The sequence below is a fragment of the Rhinolophus ferrumequinum genome, chromosome 2 (genome assembly GCF_004115265.2).
Source record: "Rhinolophus ferrumequinum isolate MPI-CBG mRhiFer1 chromosome 2, mRhiFer1_v1.p, whole genome shotgun sequence".
In the NCBI taxonomy this organism is placed as follows: domain Eukaryota; kingdom Metazoa; phylum Chordata; class Mammalia; order Chiroptera; family Rhinolophidae; genus Rhinolophus; species Rhinolophus ferrumequinum.
Genome location: NC_046285.1, coordinates 60225511 through 60241621, shown reverse-complemented (window position 1 = coordinate 60241621; position 16111 = coordinate 60225511). Strand labels below are relative to the sequence as shown.

Sequence of the window (16111 nt, the reverse complement as noted above, 5' to 3'; positions counted from 1 at the left end):
TAGCACAACCCTGAGGAATAATGACAATGAACATCTTTTCATGTGCTCATTTGCCATCTGTATATCTCCATTGGTGAGGTGTCTATTTAGTTCTTTTTGTCTGCTGTTTAGTTGGGTTGTTTGTTGTTGTTGTTGAGTTTTAAGAGTTCTTTGTATATTTTTTATACAACTCCTTTATCAGATATGTGCTTTGCAAATACTTTTTCCCAGTCTGTGGTTTGTCTTTTCAATCTTTCAACTGTCTTTCACAAAGCAAAAGTTTTACAATTGTAATGAAGTCCAACTTTTCAATTTTTTCTTTCATGGATTGTGCTTTTGGTGTTGTATCTAAAAACTCATCACCAAGCCCAAGGTCATCTAGAATTTTTCCCATGTTATCTTCTAGAAGTTTTATAGTTTTGCATTTTACATTTAGGTCTATGATCTGTTTTGAGTTAATATTTGTGAAAAGTGTCATGTCATTATTCTGCATGTGATGTCCGGTTATTCCAGCACCATTCATTGAAAAGACTATCCCTTTCTCCATTGAATTGCCTTTGCTCAGTTGACTCTACTTAAGGGGGTCTATTTCTGGGCGTTCTGTTCTTTTTTATTGATCTATTTGTCTAAGTCTTTCACCAGTGCTACACTATATTGATTATTGTAGCTATAATAAGTTTTGAAGTCGGGTAGTGTTCTCTGACTTTGTCATTCTTCAATATTGTGTTGGCTATTTGGGGTCTTTTTTCTTTCCGCATAAACTTTAGAATCATTTTATCTGTATCCATAAATTTGTGCCCTGGCATTTCAATTGAGGTTGTTTTGTCTGCTTTTGGTATTAGGATAACGCTGGCCTCATAGAAATAAAGAAATGTTCCCTCTGCTTCTGTTTTTGGAACAGATGGTAGAGTATTTGTGTGATTTCTTCTTTAAATACTGGTAGAATAAACCAGTGAAACCTTCTGGGTCTGGGGCCTTCTCTTTTGGAAGGTTAGTACTTAACTGATTCAATTTTAAGAGATACAGGTCGATTTACATTATCTATTTCTTTTTGTGTGAGTTTTGGTGGATTGTGTCTTTCCAGGAATTGTCCCAGTCCATTTAAGTTACCAAGTGCTCCAACCAGGGGTTTTTATGTACCTAGTTGTTTTTATTTTTTTAATCCCCCCTCATTGGCATTTTTCTTATCAGTCCCGGTGTTTAACCCATTTTAAATCTTCCCCACTAGACTATTTCCTGTCCCAGCACAGTGCATGGGACATAGTATATACTCAGTTAATAGTAATTGGGTCAGTCACCTAATGTCCTTGAATAGTTCTCAACAGTTTATAAAGCACTTTATCTCCTTTGATCTCTGCATATATTAAGCTGGGGAAGTAGCGGTATCCTCCTGTTTCTCATGAGGAAAGTGCCACTCAGAAAGGTTAAATAACTTGCCTTAGTCAGGTATTAAGTGAGCACAGCTGGAACATTAACCTAGCTAACTTGGAAAGTTAGCCCTTTACTTCTGTACCTAACACCAGCCGTGGTAAATTTCATATCAACCTCGGTTTATCAGGTCCCCTGGGGAGACATAGGGAGTGACAGTTATTTAGATGCACCGTTGCTCAGATATTTTGTTTTTTTCACAAGAGATGTTTACGTGTGAAAAGGTTCTCAAAGAGCTTCCTGACCTCTAAATGGCTATTCAAACTGATGCCTGGTATCTGAATTGTACAAGTTTCTTTCAGGAACATTAGATGATAAGTTAGTGTTTCTAAGGGATCGTGTTTGTGTTACATACATTCTGTCTTCACTGCTTGCTTTTATTGATCTTCCCTCTATGGCAAAAGGAATTCTTGGCTTCTGAGAAGCTATTTATGGCTGTTTTACTGGTGGAGTTAAAGCAAACAAATGATTTATATGCTAATCTGCTGAAAGCATTATTCACATTTTAAAGTAATGCTTGATTAATAAAGGTTTTAATTTTATAACAAACCACATACATGATACAATAGATACTAAAAAGCAGTAGGGAAAAACGTGGTCACTGCATCTTTTTCTAATGTGCTTTAAAAAAAAGAAAAACAAGTTGACGTGAAGTACCCAAGTTTACCCTTCTAGTAAATTAAAGAAAAACCTCAGTAGTTATTCATTGCCGAAGAATCTAGCTGACATCTTTGGAAAATAATTTGAAAACCTAGTGGATTGTGTACATGCTGTGCTAGAAGCCTTGAGCTGCCTTTTGCATTCTATAATTTATATGTTGTCCCAGCATGAGGTAATTTTCATGATTTTGCCTTTAAATTATGCATATTAAAGTGAAATGTACTGATATAAATATGGACATGACCTATAAAGATTTCTTCTTTTTACCAGAATTTACCCTTTTAAAAACCTCTTTATTCTCCAAACCACCCTTGTCATAAACAAATGACAGAGCTTTTCTATGCTAGAGCAATATTAGTGTATTAAATGTATGTACTGTAGTATTAGGTTGCTGCAAAAGTAATTGCAGTGTAAAAGGTTGAAAATAATTGCAAAACCGCAAGTACTTTTGCACAAACCTAGTAGATATTATAATAGGTTTTTTATAATAAGGTATTACACTATATCTATGGATACTTTGAAAAATAAGTATTTATTAAGAGCTTGACCAAAAGTGTAATTGAGAGTAAGTTCAGAAGCATTAACATGGATTTATTTTTATGCAAAGAAAATTAAAAGAAAAATTTGTCTGGTGGGTGTATATGTGGCCTGGGTTGTTTTTCTAGTAAAGAGTCTGAGATATCTATAGACTTGCCTTTTGTAAGTGATCTGCATATGATTGACAGGTTTCTTTAACTTAGTGATACAGTCTCTAGCTGTGAAACAGAAAATTTCCTCGCTAAGCTTAAGTGGCCTGTTCAAGCCCAAACTTATGAACCTGTTAATTAGTACACAGATACGTAAGAGTAGTTATTCTCTACCTTTGATTTCTTCAGCATAACTTCAGCATGAGGGACCGGGAACTTCAGGCAGACAATATTGCGCTGCTCTAGTACTGAAAACTGATCTTAGTTAGAAATTGCACCTACCCAGTCTTCAAGAGCCATCATTGGAGCCTAGAAGAGAAAAAGAAGGAAATCCTAAGACTGTTGTGTTAGAGCAGGAAGGCAGTTTCTTCTCACATTTCTGAACCTCTTTTCTAAGTTTTTCCTGCTTTACTGTTTTTATCTTTTATCTTTCCTTTTTTTTTTTTTTAAAAAAAGAAGAGTTTATTTGAGCCAAACAGGATATGCCTGGAAACAAGATCTCAAGAGACTGAGAAAAAAATGCTTCTGCTTTTGTCTCTTTTCTTTCTTAACATCTGAACTCAGTTATTCTTACAGCACCAAGGTTTTAAGAACCCCAACTCCCTAAGAAGTAACTAGAAATGTTATCCATATTTTCCAGCAAACATTAGTTTATCATGTAGTTATCCACATCAGTTACCCATGTTATCTAGCAAGCATTAGTTTATTATTTAGTTTATTATTTAGTTTATTAGTCTATGTATATCCATACTTGGGAAACCAATATAGTGTGTTAATTAAAAACATGGTTTCTGAAGTACCTATTCAAATCCCAGCTTATCTGCTTCATAGTTTTGTGATCTTAGAGAATTTTACTTAACCTCTCTGAGCCTGTATTTCTTTACTTATAAATGTTCTGGAAGGAATTTAGTGATATGGTCTATAGTAAGTACTTAGCACTGTACTTGGCATATGCTACCCACTTAATAAATAGCCGCTACTTTTATCATTACTGTTTAGTTGGATTCCCCTGTTTAGCATGGAAGAGTCATTTATATCATATGTAACCTCATATTAAAGTGAAGCAATAGATTTGATATACTCATTTATTAGCAGAAACTTGTATTATAATTCCTAGCCTAGCCAAAGGTGCAGCAAAATGAGCACACAAATGGGCTGATGGAGATAAAAAATGCATAATACAACATTTTGGAAGAGCAGTTAGGCAGTGTGTATGAGTATCCATAAAAGAACTCTTTGAGACTGTAATTTCCTTTCTAGACATCTCTGAAGAAAGAGATCCAGACCAAAATTTGCAGCCACTGGCATTTGATAATGGTGGGATTTGGGTGTGGGGGTGGGCAGGGAAACTGGAATGTCTAACAACAGAGAATGGTTGAATAACATAATAAATAGTATTTTCACATGATTCATACTCTGTAGCTATTGCAAAATATTTGATGATATGGGAAACTGCTCACAATATACTATTAAGTAAAAAAAGGCATAAAAGTATTAACGTGAAACACTCAAATTTTGTACATTACGAAATACATCCCTTTTTCTTGCTCTTTCTCTCCTTTCCCAGAAACAAAACTGAAAGAATATACATCAAAAGTGTTTTATCTCTGGGTAGTTGGATTTCATATTTTTGTTGTTTTATTTTTGTACACGTTAGTGTTTTTCAAATTGTATATAATACACAAATTACTTGGCAAACCTCGTATGAGAAGCACTGGAGGGAAGATTGGGTATCTGGTGTTTATCAATAGTGACTTCATTGAAAAAAGCTTTGAAAAACTGAAAGCTGCCCCTTGGATTCATAAATTCATCTCCTAAACTGAAGTCTTTCTCCTAAACTAGAGCAATTTAGTTGGTTTAGTCCAGGAGGTGCCCAAATGTGGGTCGCAGGAGTTACTAGACAGGTTCTGTACTCATGAGTTCATTGGTTTTAAAGTAGCAGCTAAATAAGAGCTCCACGCAGAAGAGCTGGTCTTTAATATGAAGGAGAGGGAGGAAATTCTTTCAGAAACAAAACCAGAGTGAAATTAATTAGACTTGCAGAGAAGATTATTAAGCAAGAGGCTTGGATCATTTCAATTTTATTTTTCCAAAATATTTGTGATGGCCAGAGGGAGACCGATGTGCGTTTCCACTGGGAGCTTCATGGACGAATAAATATATTGTGACTGTAAAAAAAATACTTAAGAGTATTTGGCCCTTTCAGATAAGTTATATTTTAAAATAATTTTAAATTACTAAGAACAGCATTATAATTTTTTGCAACTTTTTTCAAATTAGGATCCAGTTTATGGCAAAGGAAAACTTGGAGAAATCCAGGGACTGATTCTGGGAATGTTGGATACTTTTAACTATGAACAGGTAAGCTACTTTATATTTTTAAGCCTGTCCTAAGGTAAAAAGAAGTGATTTTTTTTTTTCTTTGCATCTATGCTTTTTCTTTTCAAATTACCATCTATTTAGTAGAAGTTTGGTAGATTGACCTTAATTGATTAATCTGTAATTTTTTAATACACACATTCTAAAATGTGGAAATGCATCAAATTTGGATTCATTTTGTTTTGATTCATTGGCAGAGGGACAAATATCTTTTTTTTGAAATAAAAAATATGAGTGAGAAACTTTCTGGAAAAATAATTGAATGCAAACATACAACCCATGAAAAGGAAGGGTCAGCAGGAGTATAGAAAACTGCAAAATAAAATTAAGAGTATTCTTTTAAACATCCTAAAGCAGATGATTTCCACTAACCAAAAATGGTCATTAGTCTTCCTTCCCCTAACTCAAAACTGCCTGTAGCTTTAATTCTCAGTAGGAGCCAGCCTGGTGTACAGAATTTTTTCTTACTGTACTTCAAAGTGACTCACGAAGCCACCTAGGAAAAGTGCTACGTGGGCATGTTAGATATGATATCTGCTTTTCTAATAATCAGGGAAGAAAATGAAAAAGAAGAAAACATTTGGGTGGCAGAGCTTTTCTTAGGGTATTGTAGTAACTGCAGTTTTGCTAAGCATAGCCCAGTGAAGCCAATGCCCCTGCAGGCACACACTGCATGTTGGCAGAAGGAAAGCTGAGTGCAGGGCAGAAATTTTTTGTGAACTTCTGAAGAGGAGGAAAAGATGAGGTTGATTGGAAAGAATTACCTTTAATTCTAGTAGATGTACCATTAGAACTAAAAGTTCTGCATTACAGATAAAGGTAATGGACTAGGCTATGTAGCGAGGAGGATGGTTAGTGTATCTTTCCCCTTTCAGACTGACAGAAAAGAACCCAACTGTACATCTAAATAATATGCATGAGTGTTGTGAATTAGATATAGTTTGAAAACAAAACAATGCTTTATAAGCACATAAAGCCTTAAAAGGACTTAATGTATGGCTGCAAAAATGTCTTTATGTGACTTAATGACAGATGTCAGAGTCTTGAGCAGATTCAGATGACTAAGTGCTGATCAGAAAAATGTGATCTCTCTGCCTCAAGGGAGATGAAAACTGAGTAATGGCCATTAGCTTTTCCACTGAAAGGTTATTTGAAATATTGCCATGGATGCAGTTTCTATTAAAAAAAAAAATCAGGGATATTTTTGTTATTTGTTACAACACTTCAAGCCACTCAGAAAAAACTTATTTTATACATGTAATAAATAAAGAGATGTGGGTTTCTCTAGTCATTCAAAATGAATTAAGCTATAAACTGGCAGAGCACACATTTCTCAGTAGAAACCAGTAAGAGCCTTTTAATAATTATTTTGAGAATCTTAATGTCTGCACTTGTCATTACTCTGCACATTAAAGTTAACCACTTATTATGGGGTTTTTGATATTTTGTTAATTTTATGCCTTTGTAGTGTATTCCAATTTCAATTGTTTGTGGTTGAGAACTAAACAACTGATATTCCTTATTCATCCCCTGTGTCTCTTTCACTTTATAAACCAATTTGTTTATTTTTTTGGTTTGGGTCTTTCCCAGACCCTGCTGGAAACAACTACTAGCCTCCTAAACCAAGATCTCCACTGGTCATTGTGTAACCTGAGAGCTTCGGTCACCAGAGGACTGAATCCCAAGCAAGATTACTGCTCTATATGTTTGCAGCAGTACAAGAGACGCCAAGAAATGGCTGACGAAATTATTGTCTTTAGGTAAGAGAAGGAAATGTTATATGTGCCATGTATGTGTATTACCAGGCAGGAATACGGGTGGATACACAGCCCCAGTGAATCATTCTAGCAGTGAACAAAACAAGGCAATGTTCCTGCCCTTATAGACCTTACATTCTTCCTGGGAGTCGAGAGAAATAGGTTTTAGGGTGGTCGGGCAATAAGTACAGAGTAATAAGAGCTAGGAGGAAAAATACAGCACAGGTAAGGGGATGGAAGGATGAAGTGTTCGGGGTGAGAGGCCTATTTTAAGACACCATGATAAAGAAAAGCATCTCTAAGGAAGTGACATTCCAGCCGAATGAGAGAGGTAGGCGTGAATGTTCAGAATATATTTTAAAGGTAGAGCTAACTTGCAAATGTATTAGATGTGGAGTGTGAGTTGCCTGAGCAACTGGATGGACGGGAACCATTGTCTAAGATGAAGAAGAACAGGTGTGAGGACCTGGGAAAATCAAGAATTTTGTCTTGGAAATGTTAGGTTTGAGATGAGTATTAGACATCCAAGTAGGAATGTCAGGTAGACAGTTATTCTAGTAAGAAACCTAGAGACCTGTCTTAGAAATATAAATTTAGAAAGCATCAGCATTTAAATGATATTTAAAGCACAGTGCAAAGAGAGAAGAAATCTAGTATGGAAGTGACAGGTTTGATCTCAGGATCAAAGACAGCTCACCTAAAATAGGTAGGGGCAATGTAAGGTAAACTCTGTAGCCAAACTTCTCGAAGAGTGAAGGAAAGGAAAAATGGTAAGAGATGACTTTAGAGAAAGAGCAAAGGCCAAGTCATGTAGGAAGTGGGTCATTATAAAGAGTTTAACTTTTACTCTGAGATGAGAAACCATTGGATGGTTTTGAGGATAGGGTTGACATGATCTGACCTATGTCTTAAGGGTCACTTTGACCACTGTTGAGAATGGACCATAGAAAGTCAAGGGTGAAAGTAGAATGCCCAGTTAGGCTGTTGCAGTAATCCAAGTGAGAGATGGCCCAAGGTGGTAACGATGAAGTAAAAAGTGGTAGGATTCTGGATCTATTCTGAAGATAGAGCTGATAAGATCTGTTACAGATTGTGAAAGAAAGAGGATAGTCAAGGATGACTCCAAAGTTTTTGTCCTGAGAAACTGGAAGACTGTGTTGCCATTTATTAAGGTGTGGAAGTTTGGATGAGAGTACGCAGTGAGAGTGGCGTGGGGTGAAAATCAAGAATATGTTCTTGGATATGTTAAATTTAAGATGTCTGTTAGATATCCAAAATGGAGTTCTTGAGACCGATAGATGGGTTTTAGGAGAGAAGTGTAGGCTGTAGGTAAAATTTTGGCAGTCATCAGCTTGTCGGTGGTATTTTAAAGCTATGGAACTGGAAGGAATCACTAAAGGAGCGAGGGTAGCTGTATAAGAGAAGAATACAGAGGAGAAAAACTCTAGAAGAGACAGATTATATACTGAAAGAGAGTAGAGAAAGACTGTAAAGAAAGACTATAGAAAAGGATTGACTTCTGAGGCAACTAGTATTTCAGGGTGGAGAAATGAGGGGGGAATCAGCAAAGATGACTGAGAGTTATACTGAGCACTCACTTCTGGGAGGCTCATTTGGTAACTTAGTGTAACCAGTAGGGAATTTCTTCATAAGAATAACGTAAGAATTTACTATACCACTGACATTTTTGTAAATGCTTAATCAAATCACAACTCTGGACCTTGAATTTTATGAGGCAGACCACTCATGTTATTGACAAGCTTATTATCAATATCAATAATTTTGATTTTCCCCAATTAACTTTTTTTCAAAATGTTTAAAAATATTTTATAGTTTGAGAAATGAACAGAAATTCAACTCATCCCCCAGATGATTTGTAGCCAGAGAACTGCTTCTGTTCCTACTCACAACTTCAGTGTACAAATATGTGAGTCTGGATTTTTACAAAGAGAGGACAACAACAAGTATATTCCCTTTGTTGTTTCTTAACCTATACAACCATCAGTGCATTCCAGCTTATGAGAAATCTGTATCACTTATAAACACACTCTAACATAGCTTATGTTTATGGATTTTATGATAACGAAAAGTGCAAATTGGTTGCCTTCACTTTGCAGCTGCGGCCATTTGTATCACTCATTCTGTCTGCAAAACAAAGAGTGCACCATAGAAATTGAGGGGCAAACAAGATGGACATGCTACAAATGCAGCTCAAGTAACAAAGTAGGAAAACTAAGCGAAAATTCATCTGAACTTAAAAAAGGAAGGATAATCCCATCACAGGTAAGACTTGTTTTCATGTCAAGGTGGAGATGGGCTTTTCTTACCCATATCTTGTAGGCCTGCTCATTTTTTTCAGTTCCTGTAGCCTTCAGCAAATTTACCTGATGGGTATCCAGTACATGACATCTGTTCAGTCCCATGTAGAGGAGAGCTTCTCTGCTCTGTCCAGCACTGAAAAACGGGGATTTGAGAGCAACAGAAGGCATTTTCTGCCCTGAAAAAGCTTAAGATCTAGTTGAACAGAGATGTACACACATGAGCCTCCCTTAAGATTCTTTGACGAAGTTAGAGGTCAGCCAGTACAAATGCTACAGTACTAATGAGTACCTATGCTCGTATGTGCTGAAGAGTTCTCACTTTTACGTAGGGCTGATGGACGAGGTGCATACACGTGTGCTCTGCATGGTTTTCTCAGAGGGGTAACTTTCTTCAAAGACCTTGATGCAGCAGTGTTCATTTGAGACATTTTCATTGCCTTTGGAGTCTGACTAACGGACTGGAAACAATTTTTTGTTCATTTTATAGCCTTTCTTTTTTCTTCTTAAGTAGGCAAAACCCCCTTACCTAGTGTCTCCCAAGTAACAGTTTGGAATTTCTACACTCCAGTGGTAGGCATTCATTTATATGTTCTCTCAATATATATGGAACGGTGTGCCTGGCACTGTGCTAAGTGCTGGGGATATAATGGTAGGCAAGACATTTGACTTGTGGAGTTGACAACCAGTGAACTTAAGAAGACATTTTGAATAAGTGTTCTCAAGTTCTTTCTGACACCAGTTCTGTCAGTTCTCTGGACTGCATGTCCAACAATTCGATTCATTTCTGACATTGGCTTCATTCCCATAAGACTGCCCTCACTTTAACACCAGTCACAGATGGGGTACCCCGGTTACCCACACTCTTGTCTGACTTGCCCAATTCAGGAGTCCCCGTGACACCCCACTCCCCAACCAGGTTTGATAATTCACTAGAATGACTCATAGAACTTAGGAAAATACTTTACATTTACCTGTTTATTATAAAAGGATACAACTCAGGAACAGCCAAATGGAAGAAATGCACAGGGCAAGTATGGAGGAGATGGGTGTACAGAGCTTCTCTTCCCTCTCCCAGCACATCAATGTCTTCACTGGCTGGGGAGCTTCTTGAACCTCATTTAGGGGTTTTTAGAAGTTTTATTATGTGGTCATGATTGGTTAAATCATTGGCCCTTGGTGATTAACTCAATCTCTACCCCCTCTCCCCTTCCCAGAAGTTTTGGGAGGAGACAAAGGGTGGTAGAATTAAAATAATTAACCCTTTAAATCATGGCTTGATCTTTCTGGTGACCAGCTGCCCCTTCTGAAGCTATCTAGAGGTCCCCAGACACCCATCATCTAATTAGCATACAAAAGACACTCTTATTATTCAGGAGACTCCAAGAGTTTTAGGAGCTATGACAGGAACCAGGGACAAAGACCAATTTTTTTTTTTTTATTATACTTAGAGATGAACTGTGCTGTAAGAGGAGATAATGAATAGATCTGATCTAGTCATGGGAGGTCACGGAAGGCTTCCTCAAAATGCCGTGTTAGCTGACCCTGAAGGAAAAAAAAGAAGTAAGCTAGACAGGTTTAGGTGTAAGGGTAGGCAGGAGGAGGAGTATTCCAGGCAGAAGGAACAATACACAAAAGAAACATACAGCATCTCTACTGTGAAGCAGGAAAAAGCGTGCAACTAGACACTGAGCATGATTGGATCTAGAGAGTGAAAGAGAGTGGTTATGAGATGAAGCTAGCGGGGTGAACAGAAACCACATTAGTTATTTTTATGTTTGTGCTAAAAAAAAAAATAGGAAGATATTAAAGGGTTTTAAGGAAGGAATGATATGATCTGATCAGAATAGGTTTTTGTGTTTTTTTGACCAGTATTTTTAAAAGAACACTGCAGAAAATGGATTGAAAGGAAAGCATGAATGATATAGGGAGACCAAGAATATTGAAGTAATTTAGAGGAGGGAAGTGGTAACTTGGTCTAGAATGGTAGGAATTGGGATGAAGAAAAGAGGACATATTGGAGCTTTGTTTAAGAGGACCACAAACATCAAAAGGGAGAATTTATTGTTGGAGTTAATGAAGTCTGCAGGACATAAAGGTAAAGATGTTCAATATAGCTTCCAGATTGAAAATTTTGTTAACTATACATCTAAAACACTTTCTTGTTTTCATTTAGGGAAGGAAAGATAGGTCCTGTGATTCCCAGCATCTTTCCAAGATGAATCCAAATGCAGATGGGGAACCTTTATTTATGTAGATACCTAAAGCATTATGTCTTAGGGCACTTGAGTTGTTTTCTCTTTCAGTTATATCCTATGCATAAACAACTTGTGATTATATACATATTATGGCCTAGATAGTACCAATTAGATTTTTTTCCCTTTTTGCCTAGATAATCCTGAGAGGCTAAAATAGGCAATTACATATTATATATGTAATTATGTATTTTAATACACAATTTACAAACTGTAAAATTCACCTCTGTGAATTTTGGCGACCACCTATACAATCAAGATCTATAGAGCAGTATTATTACCCACCCCCGCAAAAGTTCCCCATATCTCTTTGTAGTCAACCTCTCCCCATATCCTCAACTCCTGGCAACCGCTGATCCTTTTTTAGTTAATTTTTAATAGGGTGTGACATAAGGACTGAGGTTCATTCTTTTGCATGTGGATATCCATTGAATTGCATTTGTACCTTAATTGAAAATCAATTGACTAGATTCTAGACTTTCTATTTTATTCCATTAGCTATATGTCTATCTTATCTCTAACTCTGTAGCTTTATAGTAAATCTGGATCAGGTAATGTGATCCTCCAATTTTATTCTAACATTTGGCTATTCTCCTTCCTTTGCTTTTCCATGTAAAATCAGCTTGTCAGTTTCTACAAAAACATCATGCTGGGATTTAATTGGGATTGTGTTGAATATATAGATCAATTTGGGGAGAGTTGACATCTTAACAATATTGAGTCTTCCAGCTCATTAACATGGTGTATCTCCGAATTTATTTAGATCTCTGATTTATTTCATCAGTGTTTTGTCATTTTTGGCATATGCATCTTGTATATATTTTACAAGATTTATTTCTAAATGTGTAATGACTTTTGACGCTATTATGTATTTTACTGTCTTATATTTCAATTTCTATTTATTGCTGAAATATAGAAATATATTTTTGTATATTGACCTTGTATTCAGTAACCAGTGACTTTACTAAGCTTACTTATTAGTATTAATACTTTTTTGTATTAATTCTTTGGTATTTTCTACATAGACAGTAATACCATGTGCAAATAATGAATTTTATTTCTTGTTTTCCAATTGTATGCTTTGTATTTCTTTTTCTTCCCTTGTTGCATTGGCTTCCAATCCAGTGTTGAACAGGAATGGTGAGAATAGACATCCTTTCCTTTGTACTGATCTTAGGGGAAAGTATTCAAATTTTCATCATTAAGTATAATGTTAACTAGGCTTTTTGTGTGTAACCTTTATATCATGTTTAGGAAGTTCCCTTCTATTCCATGATTTGCTAAGAATTTCTTCATGAATTAGTAATTGAATTTTGAAGCCATTTATACGGCATTGGTTGCCTTGTTTCTTCATTCCCACACCTCATACAATGAAGAAAGACAATAACCTATTTCATTATCTTTTCTCCTGCCTTATCTCTTTTCTCCTGCCTTATCTCAGAGCATCTAGAAAAGGGAAATTATTTTAAAGTGAATCTGGATGGCAAAGGCAGCTTTATTCTGAGACTATCCCATTCAGGGCAGAAGTGATTCAACTTTTGCATTCTTTAGGAAACTCCAGTAAGATTATTGATTAGATCTTGAAAACCTCTTTTTGATGCTTTTTAATAATGAAGCAAGCTAGAATGAGAATGATTTTGGATTTCTTAAAATTTCCTCTAGCTGTCTGTCTCCCTTGTTTTTCTTACTAAGATATTATTAAAAGATCTAGTAGATTGTTAACGCAAGAAAGAAAGAAACATCAAATATATGCTTGAGATGTGTTTATGTTAATTTTCACAACAACTTGATGAGGATGATATAGTCCTTATTTTACAGCTGAAGGAACTATATATAGTTCAGAGAGGGAGGGCCAATATTTGAAATCAAGTTTCTAAGACCATTTTCTTTCTTTTTTTTTTTTAAGTTAAATTTATTGGGGTGACATTGGTTAGTAAAATTATAGGTTACAAGTACACATTTCGATAAATACATCATTTATATATTGCATTGTGTGTTTACAACCCTGAGTCAGCTCTCCTTCCATCGCCATGTATTTGACCTCCTTTTCCCTTTTCTACCGTGTTTCTTCGAAAATAAGACGTAGCTGGACCATCAGCTCTAATATGTCTTTTGGAGCAAAAATTAATATGACCCAGTCTTTTATTATATCAAAGTAAGACTGGGTCTTATATTAATTTTTGCTCCAAAAAATGCTTTAGAGCTGATGGTCCAGTTGCGTCTTATTTTCCGGAAAACCCGGTACCACCCTCCCTCCCCTCTTACCCTCTGGTAACCACTACATTGTTGTCTGTGTCTATAAGTTTTTGTTTGTTTGTCTTGTTCCTTTGTTGCTTTCAGTTTTATATCCCACATATGAGTGAAGTCATATAGTTCTTGACTTTTTCTGTCTGACTTATTTTGCTTAGCATAATAATCTCAAGATCCATCCAAGTTGTCTCAAATGGCAGTATTTCATCTCGTGGCAGAGTAATATTCCACTGTGCAAATATACCACATCTTATTTATCCAGCCATCTATTGAAGGTCACTTTGGTTATTTCCATGTCTTGGCCACCTGAATTGTCCAATGCTGCATTGGACATCGGGTACATATATCTTTACGGACAGATGTTTTCAGATTTTTTGGAGAGGGATTGCTGGGTCATATGGTAATTCTATTCATAATTTTTTGAGGAACCTCCATACTGTTTTCCATAGCAGCTGTACCAATTTACATTACCACCAGTAGTGTAAGACCATTTTCACTCCCAGTTTCTCCTGCCTTCAGCCTGTTCTATTCTTAGCGTTCTAGCTGTATGGAAACCTGGTAAAGCTGATTTCTAAACTATATCCATACTGTACTGGCTGTGGTAATTAAAATTTCTTACCATTGTGTGAGCCATTCACATTTTTAATTATAAAAAAAAATTAAATGAAATTAAAATGATGGCTTTTATTATGCTTTATATCACGAAAATTCTACTTTGCTCTTTTAATTTCCTTTGAAAATATATTAGCCCTGGTTAAGTTCCTAGCCAGTGCAGGAGGCTAACAATGGTGAGGGCCCCGGTTACTCTGAAGTCAGTCTGAGACTGTCGGTCAGCTCTCACCTGTTGCTCTCTACCCCCCAGAAGGTACTAAATACATTTGAAGCTTCTCACTACTTTTTTAATGTGATCCTTCTATCAAATAGTTTTTTATTTCATCCTTTTCCGAGACTTGTGATAATTGACTTTTAGTTATTCAATTTCTGATTCCAATTCAACAGGATGCAACAGTTACCCTCAAAACTGTGGTTTTGGTGGATAAAATCTTTCTTCTTGCCACTCCTTATCTCATTTCTGTTTTTCACAACTGGTCAATATATATAACTAGTAACTGACCTAGCAGTTGCCTTCCAACAGATTTGCACAGATGTGATGAAAGGTATTTCCCTAGAAAGCTTTCTTTCCTAAGGAAAAAGCACTTTTCGCTTTTTACAGATAGGAAAAAAAATGACTCAAATTTCATTCTTTCCTTATCTCCTCTCCCCCCAACTCAAGCTTATAGCAGCTCAATCAGAAATGTAGGTCCACAGAATAGTCCTTGCAAGTCTCTATGAGTCTCTGGTTTGCTTTCTCCACATACTACCCACAGATGAAATACATTGGAATAACTAATTTTAGCTGAAGAACTTATTATTCTATTATATTTTCTCAACAAATGTTCCAACATAATATAATATAGTATAATACAATATATAATTTTCTTTGATTATTCCTTTATTAAATTTATAATAGCAAATAACCATCTTCATTGGTACTGATTAGCATTGGAAGACATTAACTTGCTATTCATTTTAAAAATAAATATTGATCAACAGGCAACTTGATATAAATTCAAAGAAACATAATTGAAGATTTACTAGATTTCAGTTTTAACGTTATTATATTATTAACAGGGCTTAGAGTTCTTGAGAGCTGGTAATAAACTAACACATTATTTATGTACCAGAAACATTCAAGTTGTTATTCCTTTTAAAATTTTAAAAAACAAGAGCATTTAGAGACTCATTTGAAAGAATTTTATAATGTATTGCTCAATATCTTTTCAGATTTGGATAAACCATCCCTTATATTAGAGTATTTTTGTTTTTTCAATGAGGTAACTATCCGAGGAAGAAGGGCAGTAGAGATAAACATATAGGCCTACTCATCCTTTAATAATCACAAAGGGAGATAATTAAATAAGTTGATATTTTTCCTGGTACTTGGAGTAGTTTTATTTCTTCATTTTTAAAGTTGTCTAAGAAAATATTTTGTCTTTCAGGGTAAATTTATAAGTAATATCAGAGGGAAGTATTTACAACTTCCAAGTAATTGTTCAGTAAATAACATTTATTTATGCTCACCGGTCATGATTTTCTATTAACCATTGTACATTGCTTATTTATTTGGGGTTCCCACCATAAATTGGATATTTGGTTTACATGCTATTGAATGAGATAGGAACACGGGTATTAATGCCCTGTTTTCATTTGTACATTTTTAAAGAATATTAGCTCCCAGTTGTAAATATGTTAGATTGAAACTAAATGCTAAAAAATGAGATTTCAGTTTTTGGTGATAGCAGCATTTCTTAGAAGATTCTAAATTTTAAATTAAATTTACAGATTAAATAAAGATTAAT

The 16111-nt window shown here is 35.5% G+C and overlaps 1 protein-coding gene across 5 annotated transcripts in view; it reads left to right on the top strand.

The window, feature by feature from the left end:
* Window positions 1–16111, top strand: part of VPS8 (VPS8 subunit of CORVET complex) — a 253883-nt gene that overhangs the window by 187326 nt on the left and 50446 nt on the right. For all 5 annotated transcript variants that reach the window (XM_033091442.1, XM_033091449.1, XM_033091415.1 and 2 more), the window contains 3 exons: window positions 5034–5114; window positions 6723–6892; window positions 9007–9172. In XM_033091442.1, the coding sequence (XP_032947333.1) occupies window positions 5034–5114; window positions 6723–6892; window positions 9007–9172 (417 nt within the window). The remainder of the gene's footprint in view (window positions 1–5033; window positions 5115–6722; window positions 6893–9006; window positions 9173–16111) is intronic.